The 17518-nt window shown below is 38.0% G+C and overlaps 1 protein-coding gene across 4 annotated transcripts in view; it reads right to left on the bottom strand.

Moving 5' to 3' along the window:
* The window catches only part of MET (MET proto-oncogene, receptor tyrosine kinase), a 112633-nt gene that overhangs the window by 14906 nt on the left and 80209 nt on the right, over nt 1-17518 (bottom strand). For 3 of the 4 annotated variants that reach the window (XM_041727697.1, XM_041727699.1, XM_041727698.1), the window contains exons 12-17: nt 13090-13236; nt 11308-11464; nt 10964-11104; nt 7658-7888; nt 5300-5380; nt 3307-3488 (exon numbers count right to left, since the gene is read on the bottom strand). In XM_041727697.1, the coding sequence (XP_041583631.1) occupies nt 3307-3488; nt 5300-5380; nt 7658-7888; nt 10964-11104; nt 11308-11464; nt 13090-13236 (939 nt within the window). The remainder of the gene's footprint in view (nt 1-3306; nt 3489-5299; nt 5381-7657; nt 7889-10963; nt 11105-11307; nt 11465-13089; nt 13237-17518) is intronic. The other variant, XM_041727700.1, reaches the window with a different exon arrangement.

Here is a 17518-nt window from a genome sequence, read left to right as displayed (position 1 = left end):
CAGACACATGAAAAGATGCTCAACATCACTGATCATCAGGGAAATAGAGATCAAAACGACAATGGGATCCCATCTCACACTTGTTGGAATGGCTAGAATTAACAACACTGGAAACAACAGGTGTTGGTGAGGACGCAGAGAAAGGGAAACCCTCTTACACTGTTGGTGGGAACGCAAACTGGGGCAGCCGCTCTGAAAAACCGTGTGGAGGTTCCTCAAAAAGCTAAAACTAGAACTATTCTGTGACTCAACAATTGCACTAATAGGTATTTATCCAAAAGATACAAAAATACTGATTTGAAGGGGCACATGCACCTGCTTATAACAGCATTATCAACAACAGCCAAATTATGAAAAGAGCCCAAACACCCGTTGACTGATGAATGGATAAAGAAGTGAATGGATAAAGAACACACACATATATATATGAGGAATTTAAGAAACAAAACAGATAAACAAGGACGCCTGGGTGGCTCAGTGGTTGAGCATCTGCCTTTGGATCAGGTCATGATCCTGGGGTCCTGAGGTCAAGTCCCACATCGGGCTCCCTGCATGGAGCCTGCTTCTCCCTCTGCCTATGTCTCTGCCTCTCTCCCTGTGTCTTTCATGAATAAATAAATAAAATCTTCAAAAAAAAAAACCAACAACAACAAACAGATGACCATAGGGAAAAGCAAAAAAAAAAGGGAGAAAGGCAAACCATAAAAGCAATTTTTAGCTATAGAGAAAAAACCGAAGGTTCCTGGATGTAGGCAGGTAGGGATGGGCTAAATGGGTGATGGTATTAATAAGCAGGGCACTTGTGATGAGCACAGGTGTTGTATGTAAGTGATGGATCAGTAAGTTCTACACTTGAAACTAATATTACACTATATGGTAACTAACTGGAATTTATTTATTTATTTATTTATTTATTTAAAAGGTTTTTTTATTTATTTATTAATGAGAGAGAGAGAGAGAGGCAGAGACATAGGCAGAGGGAGAAGCGGGCTCCACGCAGGGAGCCCAACATGGGACTCCATCCTGGGTCTCCAGGATCACACCCTGGGGCGAAGGCGGCGTTAAACCACTGAGCCACCGGGCCTGCCTGTAACTGGAATTTAAATAAAAACTTGAAACGACAAAAAAGGAAAGAAATACAAGGTTAATATAGGAAGTTCAGAGAGAATTAAATAACTCAAAACCATTCAGATATTAAGTGGTGGAACCTAAATCTGTTGGGTTCCAAAGCCCCCACAGTAGTGATATCAATCACATTAGAAGCCCTCCTGCTGCTACTAAAGCAACTGCCTGCAACTCCAGTGGCTTGGATCCTCACGGAACACAGGAAATCTCATTCTCCAGAAATTCCATCCACAAAATTGGATGGACAGAGGAATGCCTTTAGCAACTAACTATAAAAACTAGATCTGAAATCACACAGATGTCACTGGCTGGTAGCTCTGCTGGCGCCTGGCCTTTAGGAAGAGGGTATCTCTTCTTGGGCAGCCACTGTGGGGTCTGTGAGCTCCAGAGGTAGCCCTACGAGGAGGGGCCCTACAAAGGCTTACCGCACACAGCATGTGGAGAGGCCGGTTTCTTGTGTTTTAGGCTTCTTTTTTGGATGTAACTGGTAGTGGTTATAGTATAGCCTCCTTGGACTATAAATATAGGCCATGGTACCGTGTAAAAGGAAATCTCTATCATGGTTTGATGCTGGGGGAATACTACCCTCAAGAAGGTAGCATATCCAATCAGATGAACTCATCATCAGGATAACGACAAGACTTAAATTAGAAACGTACGATCTGTCGGGGCAGCTTTTTGGAAGGTAAATTTACCTTCTGTGCAAAAATTCACTGCGAGGGGGTATTTCATTCTTTGGGTAAACACAAAATATTTCTTTACCCTTCTAGAAGTTATTTCTTTTGTGAATCTGACCCCATGTATATGACGTTTTTGATCAAGAGTAAATCTACTCCATTCACTCCCATAGAGGCCTGGACACTAGAGCCAAGAAGACTGAGATCATCTGTGACTTCAGTTCTGGGGACTCCTTCCTCTTCCCTCCCTGGCCCTGGCCTGACCATCACTTGTTCACTCTTTAGGCATAAATGTCACTAAGAAAACTCTCACCTGTAAGAGCCTGAGTGCCTCTTTGTAACCCTAGCTCATTCATTCAACAAATATTACTGAGGGCCTGTGTGCTGAACACATTGTAGGTGTTAAAGCTAAAGAAATGAACAAAATACACAGAAATCCCTACTGTCATGAGCTTATGTTCTAATGGTGTGTGTGTGTGTGTGTGTGTGTGTGTGTATGTGCACGCACATCCATATATACACACATTATATGGCTATTATCTATTCGCTTATTGCCTACTATTGCACTGTTCAATATGCAAACCACATATATAATCTATGTTCCAATAGTCACATTAAAAAAGTAGAAAGAGGTGAAATTAACTTTCATAATACATTTCTCAACCTAACATATCCCAAATATTATCATTTCAACATGTCATCAATATAAACAATTAGGAGATATTTTACCTTTCTGCTTTTATACTAAATATTCAAAACTGGGGGCTTAGAGCACACTTATAGCACATCTCAATTCAGGCTAGCCACATTTTACATGTGGCTGACGACTACAGTATCATACTGCTTAGGCCCAGGGTATCAGATGATGATAAGAGTGATGGAGAAAAATAAAGCAGGGGAGAGGAGACAGAGAGAAGCATGAGGGTGGGATGGGTCAGCTGCAATTTCAGACAGGTCAGGGAAGCCTCATTTTGAAGATGACATTAGGGCAAAAGCTGAGGCTGATGAGAAGTGACATATGTGGCAACGCTGGGGAAAGTGTTCCAGGCAGACAGAACAGCAAATGCACAGGTCCTGAGTTAGGAGAGTTTGAAGTTAGGAGAGTTTGAAGAATACTAAGGGCCTCAGTTTTAATGAATTCTTCAGTGTTTGCCTTCTAGAGTTAAAACTACATGTGGGCTCCAGCTCCTCAGGCCCCTGTGCTTTGCTGTTTCTGGCACAGGAGGCACTCAAAGATGATTAAATGTACCAATCAGAAGGATGGGAGATCAAGGCGACTTGCAGGACATGTAAGAATCATTGCCCTTGAAAAACCCTTCTAGGTACCACTATGTTCTCACCAGGATAAAGGATTTTGAGGTAAGTGAATTGAATCAGGCTCTATAATCTATTCGAATAATGCAAACATTTTACACGTGCTTCTTTAAATGCTTTTAAATAGGAACATTTTGGAAGACTTGCTGGTTGACAGTTTATTGATTAGTAAGCTTGGTAATATACTTACATGAGTCTCATTTCTAATGAAATTTCGAAGATCTCCATGTTTCATGTACGGTAGGACCACCAGTGGAGACCCCTCACTTCGAAGGCAGATTCCCAAGAGTGAGAGTACGTTTGGATGACTAAAATCTTTCATGATGATTCCCTCGGTCAGAAACTGGGAAACTTCTCCTATGTCGGTGATTCCTGAGAAATCCAGCGGCAGAGACATTAACTTCATTATGGACTAATAAATATTTTGTCAAGTTCAGATAGGGAGAGTTATGGAGTAAAACCACAGGGCTGAATCTTGTCCTGACAACCCATTCTCAGAGTGTTTTTTATAATACATTTGAGTAAATGATGTCACCCTGTAATGTGACTTCAAGTCACCCCCAGACTCTAGCAATTAGTTTGTCTCATAGAAAAAGCAGAGGGAAGCAGGCCAGTCCACCTCTTTAGCGACCGCCTAGGGCAGTGGTTGGCAAATTTCTATAAAGGGCCAGATAGTAAATATTTTTTGGCTTTGTGGGCCACGTGGTCTCTGTTGCAAATACTGAACTCTGCCAATGTAGTGCAATAGCAGCCACAATTATCTATGAAAACAATCACTGGGCCATAGTTTTCTGATCCCTAGACTAGAAGGGTTTGAAGACCAATAGTCATATGATATCTAAGTAGATTTTTCTGGTATGACAGTTTCTAATTATTTCCAGATAGAGATTCTGAGAGACACTAGCCAGTATTGATGAAAGGGTAATGACCTTTAACTTATTAACCTGACTAGTACCAGTGTCAGTGATGATATTCTTTTACAGTGCAATGCATTCTGAGACCTGGAAGTCCATGTGGATGGAACAGAGATTAATGGTCACCAGGGAAACAGAAGGATTTCTTACTGTTAAGATAGTTCTGAGTACAATGGGCAGCGGTGCTATCTTGTAAGGCAGATTTATTGACAATCGTACTTAGTCCTCTACCGTGTAGTTAGGTTTCACATAAACTGTCCCTTTAATTACATCGTGGTCAGACTTCCAACAAAAATCAACCATATAGAACACTGTTCAGCCTGGAGACTTATGTAAAATAGGTTGAAAGAGTTCTGACAATAATGTATCTTGGAAGAAAACCTTTCACTTGTGCACTAACAGCTTATAAACTCTAATATAAATTTGTAATATAGTTGGTCAACACTTCAGGCTGCTGTAAATTATAAGCAGAAATTTAGCAATATGTGTCGACAAGGCAAGCATACTGACTTGACATGACACCTGTCAGCAAAGGTAGAACCTGGAAAACTCTAGGATGAGGATTACATTGGGTTGTACAAGATTTATACCTTAATTATGGCTCCTGGTCATCAATAATCTTAGTTAATATCTGGAAGCATTCCCTGTTTCTTAAACAGAGAATACTTTCCTTTAACAGGTATTTTCTCAATAACATCTAAAATTCAAAAAAATTCTAGCATTAAAAGGGGGTAGGTATCACTTGTTTAGGACATTCATTTATGTAGAGTACCTCATTCCCCCCCAAAATGATAAAAGAGACACTGCCACGCTTCGATTTTTCAATTTCTGCTGGCATATTTTTCTCCTGTTTGTCTTATTTCATTTTTAAGTCTTTTTAATGAAAGTTGTGGTAAAAATAATAATTATAGTAATTCCTTTGGGTAAAATGAGTCATTACTACTATATGTGCCAACATGCTTCCAATAGTTTCCACAAATGTCACTTGCAAAACAAGTATTATAAGCCAAACATAGTTAAGTGACATTCAGTTCATCCAAGAACCTCATTTCTCCAAATTCTTATTTATGAGGGCTCTGAGAAATAATTTCTGATGAAATATTTCAATCAGAATTTAGACCAAACAAATTTTCAGGATTAGATCCCTAATTCCAGCAATAGTCATTTTTTTTCCACAAGGGAAAGTATAAATCAGCATTTTATTATGAACTATTTATTGGTTAGCAAACCATGAACGTGTACTCCACTGTTAAATAAAATATCACTTACTATTCAGGGATTTCACAGCACAGTGAATTTTTTTGTCGTCATTGTCCAACAAAGTCCCATGGTATACACACCCAAAATGTCCTATGTGAAAGGGAATTTGGTTAGTGCTGTATTACTTTTAATTAGGCAATACCACTTGCAAAGACCTTCATTTTCTCCTTTTTCTTGCATGGCAAAAAAGTGCATTGTTTCTTTTACTTTCGGTTGTTAATAGTACCACCAAGTGTCTGTAAAATGTGTAGATGTAACATATTTCACCCTAAGATATAAGCAATATGATTATTTAATACATGGTAAAAATATTAGGTGATAATACTGTTATTAAAGCCTAATACAGCAAAATATTCAACCACAGTGGAACTACTGAACACAAGAGTAACATTGGCCTCATAAAATAAATTTATCATTTTTGAGGTGCCTGGATGGCTCAGTTGGTTAAGCATCCAACTCTCGGTTTCACCTCAGGTCCTGACCTTGAGGTCATGGGATTAAGCCTTGCATTGGGCTCTATGCTGACTACAGAATCTGTTTAAGATTCTCTCTCTCTCCCTCTACCCCTTCCCACTGTGCACGTGGGCGTGCTCTCTCTAAAATAAATAAGTCCTTTAAAAAAGAAATTTATAGGGGTGCGTGGGTTGAGCCTTTGGCTCAGGTCATGATCCCAGGATCCAGGGATCGAGTCCCACATCGGGCACCCTCTACAGTGAGCCTGCCTCTCCCTCTGCCTGTGTCTCTGCCTCTCACGAATAAATAAATAAAATATTTTTTAAAAAAGAATTTATTATTTTTAAGGATCAAATAATCTTTTATATATGAAAATAAAGTTTTGCCACATGAAGAAATGCAATAAAATAAGCTCCCTATATTCCAGTAAACTAAACTGAAATAAAAATGTTACCATTAGAAATAATATTACCATTATAGAATAAGGATTTCCCCTATTAGTCACTGGTTAATTTGTAATCCAGGTTGGCAGAAACTGAAAGGCAACTGCCCAAATGAAGCAAATTCACTCTGAGTCATTTTATCTAGTTCTCTCTGACTTTAGTCACATCACTTTCCAATGGTAGCCTTTCATCCAGTGGCAGTAATTTTCCCCAGAGGTGCCAAATGTCTGATAGCTGTGTAAGTCACTCATTAATTAATTCATCCATGCAGCCAAGATTCCCTGAGTTCCTAGTATGTGAGTGTCAGGCATTAGCGTACCCTCTTGCAATGTAAAGATGAATAAAATAGAATCTATGCTCTTGAGGGTTCATATTCTACTGGGAAAAACATATAAATAAATAATATATACAGAACCATTCATGGTTACAACTTCCAAAGAGAAATAATTGCCATTTACTGATGAAAATTAAAAATTCTAATTTTACAATGTATAGAATTAGGACATAATTGGTGAGGCCACATACTGTAAAACTGGCACAATTTCTGGGATTTATAGGCAAGTCATAGAACTATATATTACTCTGATGTAAAACAGATTTGTTAATAGTGAAGCTACTATTAGGGAAGGGAACATGCTAAAGATTAAAATCTGGAATCTGTTATAGAGGAATGTGTGGATGCTATCACAGGAAAATGGGAAAGCTTTCGCCTTCATATAAGGCAAATTGTCCCATCAGCTTCTTCTGCATCATGCTGGCAGGGGCCTGCTACCTCTTGCAGCACATATAGAATAAAAGGGATCAGAGGCCATTCAGTCAGTATCAATGGCAAAAGCTTTTTAGAAAAAAAGAGAGGAGCACAGTTCATTTCCTGGCTTCTGGTTGCTTTCTTTTCTTGCTAAATATTTCCTCAAACACTGTGTATGCAAGCTGTTATTGCTGCTCTGGCTGGCTTATTACAAATATTCATCCTCTTTGTATAAAGAAATTGGAGTGCATTGTAGAGATGATATATGTTGCTTCAGATCAGGGGAATGCAGTAAATTCCATCTTTTGAGGCTGTCCAGCAGGGTACAAACTGCTATAAACCAGGACTTCATAGAGTTAGTCAGTGTTCTCAGGGTGAAGAAAGATTAGAAGATATGAGTAAAAATATTGGAACTTACTGATTTTCATAAAGAAGTAAGCGGCACCTTTAAGAAACTAGAGTTGCCATTATGAAAAAGATGAGGAAAGAATTCGATATATTTTTCATATTTGGGAGATTATCAAATTGCCTCCCTGCACAGGGACAAACCCCAGAGATATGATTTGTAGGGCTGTATTTCTGCAGAACAGAAATCAAGTTCACTTGTTATCACTGCTCTGTCAGTTGCTTTCACCATTGTCTAAGCTTCTAATCTGCAAAGGCAGAAGATAAAATGCTTACTGGAAAATTGTATTTAACAAAAAGCTGAGTGGAAATACTTACCTCTTCCTATGACTTCATTGAAATGCACAATCAGGCTACTCGGCCCAATCACTACATGCTGGACTGCCTGCACCAGCTCTGGATTTAGAGCACTGAGGTCAATGTGGACAGTATTTTGCAATAATGGACTGGATATATCAGAGTCCCCACTAGTAAGCATGGGGGACAGGTCCGTCAGAGGATATTGTACTTGTCTGCATGATCCATTCTGAGATGAATTAGGAAACTGGTCTGCAAGATAAAGCAACATTATTAGAAAACAACAGTGAAATCTCACTTAGTGGAGACTACAACACGTAGCACATTAAATTAATAATGAAGTCTGGATTTTATAATTTGAGGAATGGTAGTTTTGTCATTGAAGTCAGACAGAGCCTGTTTTACAGAGGAATTGGTTTAATTATAATGATAAGTTGGGAAAAGATATTTGCTTACGTAGACAAGAGTTACAACAAAATGTTCATAAATTTTCTTTTAAATAAGCATTAACTTTGAAACATTGTTTACTCTCATTTCCTTAGACGTTTCTCTTTTCATATATAGCAAAAATCCATGCTTGAGGTTTATTTTTTAATATACTCTATATTCTTAAGGCTGGGAAGCAGCAAAAGTAGTTTGCTTTTGAGAGACTGGTGCTTATTAATGGAATTAATTAGTATTGCTCAACGGATTCCTGGCCAAGGAAAAATATAGTATAGTGAACTATGATATCTATATATATAATTAGAAATATATAATGGTTAAATTTTCAGAATTGAAGGCTTCTCACATTAGTGGTAAATTCTTCCCTGTGTGATGATGGCAGATTTAATGGGATCGCTGTTCAGAGAAGGTAAGAATTGGGGTAGTGTATCATTCCCACTGCTTAGTTGAGGGCATTTGGAAAGGGATCAGCATTCCTTCTAAGTTGATCTTTACAACCAAAGCTGTATAAGAGCCTCAGGCAAAGTTCTCTACTGCAAGGTGAAGCTTTTTCACAAGAAACTGTGGGGCTGAGGATAAATTTCTTAGCGAGAAACAGGGCAGAGAAGCCATCAGCTGCTTTGCCCTTTCCACTGGGAATCCAAACATGTGAAGGAGAGGGCATCATATCTGCAATTGATGTGAAGATAAACTAGGCAGGGTGTTGAATATATTAGTATATAATTTGGGAAGAGTGGAGAGGGTTTGGGAAGGTCCCTGTTGACACCAAAAGATCATATAGCTTGTGTGCAAATGACTAGGAAAATTAGAACTGAGAGAGGGGCATAAAAAAGCTGATGGTACTCTGACTATTCCTGACCCCATTTAAGCATTTTGAGTATTTTCCATAGTGGACAGTTCGGTTATTATCAATTTGGCTAAAGCAGTCAATCTAACGGTGGTTCCACAAAAGCTTTGGGGGCCACCTCTGGTTACACTAACTAGCTGGAAATAAGACAGCGGCATCCTTAGAGGAAGAATGCAGGACCTCGAGTGAGAGTACCTGGAATGTTGGATAGGCGAGGGAAGAAAGAAGCCTAGCTGGGTGCCTGGGTACTTTAATCCTAGAGTCAGGTTCTCCAAAACTTCCCCAGTGGAAGAAATGCAAATAAGTCTCTCTGAGCTCAGTTCCTGCACCTCCACTTCCCAAATCTTTGCACCTGGAGATCAGAGTTCTAAATTCGCAGGGGCGCAGAGACTGAGAGAAATCCTTGCTAAGACACAGGAGAAAAGTCCTCTGGCATAGAAATTCTACTGGCCTTGAGGCTAAGTTCAAACACGTGCCAAACCCAATTTAAACCACCAATGTGTGATTCTGTTGTAACACCACACAGAATTCTGCAAGAGAGACCGATGGGGAGGCCATCTCCACCAGACGTAGAGAGAAAAGCTGTGTAGTTGTCTCTTCATTAGATGCTGGCTGCACATTCCCTCATTCTCCTCTCCCAATGACCTTCTTCTTTTGTCTATTTTAGTTTTCCATGTCTTGAAGGTTCAGGTTCAATGAAGGAAAGGCAGTGAAACTCAAGCCTTCATCTGTGTAATGGGCACCAAGGAGGGCACTTGATGGGATGAGCACCGGGTGTTATATTCTATGTTGGCAAATTGAATTTAACTAAAATATATATATATAAAAAAGAAACTCAAGCTTCTTAGCAATGATGAAAGAGGTTTGTTCAGTAACAAGGTTGAAGGAAGATTAAATAAACTTTAAAAAAAAATTACTTGTGAATTAGAATGATCTCAGATTAGAGCTATTAAGTGTGAATATAAAATACTAATAGATGTAAATTCCAAAGCTATAAACTGAGTTTGATTTATTCATGTTGTTAAGGGCATGGATCTTCAAGGGCAAATGGAATCGTGTGGGCCAAGACAATATTTATATGTATCTCTGCAGACTAATATAACCTTCCAAAAATATGAGGCAGTGAGGGTTGAAAAAGTTAAAATGTTAAGTGCCTCATTGCTCTTGTACTTGTTTTGATGAGCAATTTCTAGTTTTCCAGTACCCTCAACTATCTGTGACTCATTTTATTTGTCCAATGGTAAATATTCAACTAGGGAAGTGCTTGTACTTGACTCACGTCCTGGAACTTCTAAAGATAATGAAGCAGATACAATACAGACATTTTGCTTTTACCAGGAGATTTCAAATAAAACAATGTGAAATTCTCTGGTTAACCCGACCATTATTAGGCCTACTGTTTTGCAAAGCAGATGGTGCTAACCACTCCTTTTTAAATGGCATAATTGAAGGTTTTTATTGGAGAAGACTCAGAATATATTCAAGTCCTGGAATGTTGGTGGGTAAAAGGCTGTGTAGCTACAGCTCACTGAGAATCCTTTAAAAGAATACTAAAGGTATAATTTAAATGTTTGAGGATTAACAGTTAAAAAAATGTATCAGTGCCCACTTATATTTAAATAGATATAAATTTTGTATCTTAACTCTTCCTGGGTTGTTAAAGAGAGCTTCACAATTTCTTAGCATTGAATTCAGATGATAAAGACCTTACCTTTGCTCAAATGATTTTATTTTATTTTTTAATTTTTTTCAAATGATTTTAAAATTAACCTTTTCTTTTTTAACCTTTTTTTTTTGTGAGAAGAAAACTGAAAGACTTTAGAGATCTAATGTAATATACACATGAGTCCATTTAAAAATAAGAGCCATATAATTCTGCGTCAGGTTAAATTACTTCTTTGGCCAAAGAAGATAAAAATACTTCTTTTTTTTTATTTTTATAAAAATATGAAGGCAAAACCAAAAATAAACAACAATGCCACAACCCACTGAGGTATATGTATAGGTATTTCTTAGAATGATAAACTGAAATATACCTTCTGGAAAAGTAGCTCGGTAGTCTACAGATTCATTTGAAACCATTTCTGTAGTTGGGCTTACACTTCGGGCACTTACAAGCCTATCCAAATGAGGAGTGTGTACTCTTGCATCATAGCGAACTAATTCACTGCCCAGATCTTAAAACAGAGAGAGAGAAAGAGCTCGTTAAAGACTTGGCTATCATGGGTCCTGGTAGACCTTGACCCAGTGACCAGAACTCATGGGCTCGTGGATTGCACATAAGACAACACACAGGAATCTACGGCAATTTTAAACTGTAATGACTGTATACTTGAGGCAGCTTCTTAAAGCAAATAGTAACAACAGCAAAAAAATGCACCTTTAATTTGCTTTTTCCTTTTCAGCCACAGGAAAAGTCCGAGTAATAATAAGACTATTGTTGATATTGAGATAGCACCAGCAATCAGTCCTGTGAAATTCTGATCTGGTTGAACTATTACTTTTCCAAGGACGGTTGAAGAAACTGCTTGCTTCCACTAAAAATGACAAATACAGAGAAGTCAGAATTTAGCCATGATAAATACAAAATATACTACCCAGGCTGAATCACCCAAAGCGCTAGCTGATTACTAGTGTCCTAGAAGGGGCCATAAATGCCTTCAGATCGGTAAAATATTCTGCAATTCCGCTTCAGTGTTCAAATAACTAGGGGCTACCGATCCCTAAAGTACTGATGTGATACTTGACTGTACTTGTAACCAGATAAAAAGATAAAAACCAGTTTTTCTTTTTCCTTAAAAAAAAAAAAAACAGTTTTTCATCTTGAGGAACTTAACTGCAGAAAGAGAGACAAACACATAAGTAAGTGATAACACAATAGGAAATGTACCTTAGAACTATGAAGGATCGATAAGAAACAGACACCACAAGACATTCACTCTGCCTTAAAGGGTCAGGTAGGGGGCAGACAGGATTTCCCCTAAGAGGTAAATAATCAGGTGGAATAATAAAGTTGCAAAATATTTTTGTTTCAGTTTTGAGATGTCAAAGAAATCTTTGAGGATCCTTCTGGATCATAACATGCCATGATTTTTTAGGATTCATGGTCCCTTTGAATTTCAAACTCTGTTATCATGATTCAGCCTTAAACTTTCTAATTTTTTTTGTCCTTTCCCATTTTATAACTCTCCTCCCCTCCCATTTTATAACTTTTTAGAAGACTTCAGGAACCCTTTAAAATTTACTCGTTCTTAGATAAACAAAATGTGGCATATCTGTACGATGGAATATGATTCAGCCTTAAAAAAGTAATGAAGTTCGGACACATACTAGAACATGGGTGAACCTTGTAAACACACTAAGTAAAATAAGCCACAGACACACAGGACAAATATTGTATGATTCCACTTATATGAAATATTTAGAATAAGCAAGTTCATAAAGACAGAAAATAGATTAGAGGTTACCCAGGGCTGGGCAAGAAGAAGGGAGAGTATGACGGTACGGCTTAATGGATCTAGGGTTTCTGTTTGGGGTGATGAAAAAGTTTTGGAATTAGATAGTGGTGATGGTTGCACAATATTGTGAATGTAATTAATGCCACTGAGTTGTATACTGAAAAATGGTCAAAATGGCAAATTTTATATGTGTATTTTGCCACAACTTTAAAAATTAATAGAAAAATAATACCCCAAACCACTGAACTGTATGTATACTTTAAATGTGTAAGTTGTATGGCGCAACATGAAAGAAGTTACTATACAATAGTTTAATTCCTATTTTACTTTGTCCATGCATTTGAGATTACTGTGGAGAGGAACAGTATGTTGGCTTTGGCCTCCTGGTGATAAGAGGTAGGGAGAGGGCCCCTCTGGGATGTGCCCTTATCCCTCCTTAGAGTTACAATAAATTTTGGCCAAAGTGGGGCATGATGGAGAGGGAGTGTGGGTACAAAGGACTTTTGAGGTCCACCCTGTGAGGCTTGGGAAGGAGACAGTGCCACAAAAACTCACTCATTCTAAAATAACAACTAAGAATCAGGGCTGAGCTGATGGGCCAAAGCCAACACACAAATGAGCTTTAATGATTTATTTTAAGCCTGCAAAGTGACATAATTACACTGGCATTTATTTACATCATGAGAGAAATGCAGGAATCCCACCTCTATATTTAGCTCGTTGTTCAATTTCAGCAGGTCATAGGGGACCTTGCATAAAACGGCTTTAGAATCTGAGTAGATAGTCTCACAGCTCTTATTTCCAACTTTTAACACTTCGCCTTTAACTGCTTCAGGGTCAATATCATTGCCCTGAAAGAAAAAAAGAGGTTGTTAACACTTCACAGTTTTGCAGGAATGCCAACAATTGTGAAAGAACATAAATATACTGCAAACATAGGCCATGTTGTTTGCCAAGGCATAAGATCTTATGATACTCACTTTTATGGGAATTTGGATAGTTCCAAGAGAGCATGGCCATTTTGGGGGTACTGATTAGGATTCACAACATATAGCTTTTAATTTGTTTTAAAGATTTTATTTATAAGTAAGCTCTAAGCCCAATGTGGGACTCAGCCTTACAACTCTAAGATCAAGAGTTGTACATTCTACTGACTGAGCTGGCCAGGTGCCCCTAAAGCTTTTACATCAAATTGGATTCTAGAGCAAAGGAGAGATTTTTGTTTTGTTTCACACCCTTCTGTCCAATGACCTCTTACCCATAATCATCTTATTAATGTCTTTAGGGAGTATTAATGGTTGGCAAAAACTTAGAGATTGAGTTGTTGGACTAACACTGTCTCATGCAGTGAGAACCTTGGCTTTACTTTTAGAATCACATTGAGAGCTTTACAAAAGCCTGGGTCCCATCTCCAGAGATTCTGAAATAACTGATCTATGTTAATATATTCCTTTTGTGTTTGAGTTGGGTAGTTTCTTTTCATCATTCCTGTACAGCTGAATCCACTATATAAATTCATTTTTACAGAGATTCCTGTGGATGCCCTATGACCCTCATTGTGATTTGGGAGCATGATTACATTATTCTGAACACTAAGTTACATGAGGATTTTTTAAAAAAATTATGCAACTTGACATATTTAGTTAACTGAAGTAATTATTAGGCATTTAAAAAATATCAAAATTTTGTTGAAGAAAGCAATAATTAGCTTTGGGAAAGAAGTGAAAACATTAGGTACAATGTCTCATATCAAAACTTAATGAGTACGGTTTTTCATTAAAAGTTAAAAGGAGAATATACCAAACATTTCTCTTATTTCTTATTTCTCTTATTTCTCTTAGGGACAAAGAGCAGCCAGTAATAACTACATACTGCTCCTTTGTTTTATGTGATCTTTAAGTACTTGGTAAACTGCTTTTATATACATTGTCTCATGTGGATTTCAATAGATTGGTAGGTTGGAAATCATTCTGGGAGAAGTTAGAAGAAAATACTTCTTTCTAACATGAATCTGGAGTCAAAGAAAAAATGGATAGAGACAAACCCTATCTTTCCAGTTTCTAGATACTTCTAGAGGCAGTATGTGTATGCCGTTGAACCAGGTCAGCCACACAGGGCAACTCAACATAAAAGCACATAAATCTAACAGGTCACTTTGGGGCTTCAAATGACAACTTGTTGGTTAGGTCTGAGGAGGGGTAAGGCACTCACTCACATATTGGAGGGAATTCAGGGAATGACAAAGAAAAGAGATTAAAGAGCTGCAGGGCTTGATTTATGAGGGATTGACTAAAATGTGTCTCGCTGGCTTAGATGATAACGAAGGCTGGGGGAAGGGATGAGCATACCGCGTTTGCACTTCCACTACTCCTTTTAGACACAGGTCTCCTTGGATGTTGCATAAAGGCTTCTTTAAAACAAAAACAGAGCACTCAGCTAATATTGAACCCCTTTTCATTTGTGCCTAGTAAGGAACGTACAATAAATTGTGACATACAAGAAAGTACTATCAGCTTTGTATGTGCAATTGTATGTGTAACTGTCTGAAATCCAAGATGTCACAAGAGTGATACTGGCTGTCCACTATATGCAGGGGGCCTGGGTCAGAAAAAAATAAAAATAGGTATAGGGTACTTTTTAAATTTTTTTGGTATAGGGTACTTTTTGTCATTTAAAAGACACGTATCAAAAAATAAAATAAAATAAAAGACACGTATTTTTATGGAGTTGTGGGGGAAAATGCATACATCCAGAACTTTTTAAATTTACTTTTTATTATTTAATATTAACTATTACTAAATAGAAGAACATACAAATTGGCTGAGTTCTTCAGTCATTAAAATGGTAATATACTCTTTTAAATAAAGCAGCACAGAAAAAGCTTTCCGGTCTTTAATCCCCTATACACTTACAGCAATTCCGAATTATAATTATCTCATTTTATCTTGTAAAGAAAGCCCCCCTGAGGTAGGTATTATTGTCATTCCAGCTTTTACACATTGAGAACTAAGGTTCAAGAAGGAACTAAGTCATGAAGCAAATCAAATTCCATTTGATACAAAATCCACTTATCACCTACTGTGTGTTAGACACAATTCTAGTTACTGTGCATATGAAGATGAACAAGAATTTTTTTCACTGTAATGTTAAAATAAATATGTTTCTAAGGTGAAAACTAATTACTCCTAATGCGTTCTATTAGGATGTTTCTTATTCCTTTCATCTCCAACCCTGGCCAGGTGTGACACTGTGTTTCTATCTAGGATTCAGGCCCAGGGACCCATGTCTGAACTGGTTACAGAACATAGATGGGAGTGGCAGTATACTGGCAGATTTTGAAAAATAGCATTATAGCAGGAGGGATCGTTATGAGGTTTCATACATCCAGGTGGCCACAAGATTGACTCTGGGAAAGCCAGCTAAAGCAGTGAGGTGCAGATTGGTAGCAGGACCCAGAGAGGCAATGGTCCAGGGAGGCTGGCAAGTAGACAATCATCAAATTGGTGGTGACAGGGTCAGGGAGGGGGAGGTTTACACTTCATCCAGAGGATAGGAGTCCCTCAGGTTTGGGACAAGGCAAAAGAACCTTCATAGAAGGCTTCAAAATTGAGTTCCACAGGGTGTTAATACACATTTGCAAAAATTTCCTGGTCACTTGGGAAAAGCTGCGTGAACCAAAATTAAAATGGTTTCTTCATTGGCTAGTTGGGGCACTGTGAAAATGGTGCTTTTCCTGCCTCCTTTTTCCTGTTTTTAGCTGATTTCTCCAGACTGGACCTCTGAAGCATCTCTATGACCGTATACATCAATAAGCTCCAAAATAACATAAATCCCAGGTCAGTGTCAGACAGTCTTTGTTCCAGCATTACATACCGTTCTTCTCTACTTTCCGTAAAATATGCTCATGCACAAAATGTCATATAATAAGATAATTAGGGGAAATATAGGTTGCTCTACAAATATCTAAAAATTAATTTTGTTTAAAGAATTGCTAACGATCTCACCTAAAGAACTGTATAGATATCTATGTACCATATGATAGAAAAGTTTCTCTATTACGAAAGGTATTTTGGTATACATTAAATGAGAGTTGATATGAAAAGCATTATAATCTAGTGGAAAGATGAAGTTTGGAATCAAGAGACTTGAGTGTAAGTCCCAGTTCTGCTATTTGCTCTCTAGGAGGCCCAAGACAAATCACCTAAGTTTCCAAAACCTGTGTTTACTTATCTGTAAATGGGGATAATCATTACTGGACCTCTAAAAGTCAGAGGTCCATTTGAGTCTGAAATGAAATAATATATATCAAAGTACTATCTTAACTAATCTTCCACAAAAATGTGAGGTGCTTTTGACATAAACATTGGGTCTTGGCATGTCTTCCAAAGGAGGCGTCTACTTTTGATGATCATTGTCCACAGCTGGTCCTGGCTGACATGAAGCCTTGGCCATAAACTCCTCCTGCATTGATGGGATTTCTGGTTCATTTTGAGGAGGGATTGATCCTTGGTCTCTTTTACAATCTACTGATCCAAACTTGGCTGACCCTCTTGGTCACGGTGTACCGCTGACTGAGGCAATTCTCACAACTAGGGCTGGAGACTATCACAATCTCTTTTTAGCCAAGGAATTCTTGTATGCATGGCTGCTTGAGGAACATGAACTCTCCCTGGCAATAAGGAGCAAATCTCTCTCCATAGCTTTCACCAATGGAATACAAACCTACTTCACATTCATGTTTTGAATGGTAATTGGACAAGCACAACATGAAATAAAATGGCATCCTTTCTTTTGATAAAAACGGTTCACTGCATGTCTAGAAGAGGCCTTTTCTTTCTTTTCTTTTCTCATGCTTTGCTCTCCTTTGTTTCTGTCCCAAGAGAGGCAGAGGTTTTAATGTGATCAACTTTAGACACTAATAAAGGGTTAAACAGCTGTCACACATCTTCTCTTACACTTTAGATTTCCTCTTATATAAAAGGAAAATGGACCATGGGAGAAGATTGGATGATGATACCAAAATAATCCCTCTAAACCATCCCTTTTCTCACCAAACTGCAACTCTGTGACATGACAGATGTTATATACTTGTTAGAGAAAAGAGTCATTCTGTATGTAAGGAAAAAAAGAGTG

The sequence above is a fragment of the Vulpes lagopus genome, chromosome 13 (genome assembly GCF_018345385.1).
Source record: "Vulpes lagopus strain Blue_001 chromosome 13, ASM1834538v1, whole genome shotgun sequence".
NCBI lineage: Eukaryota > Metazoa > Chordata > Mammalia > Carnivora > Canidae > Vulpes > Vulpes lagopus.
The sequence above is the reverse complement of the archived record's forward strand: the minus strand, read 5'-3'. Positions and strand labels throughout refer to the sequence as shown.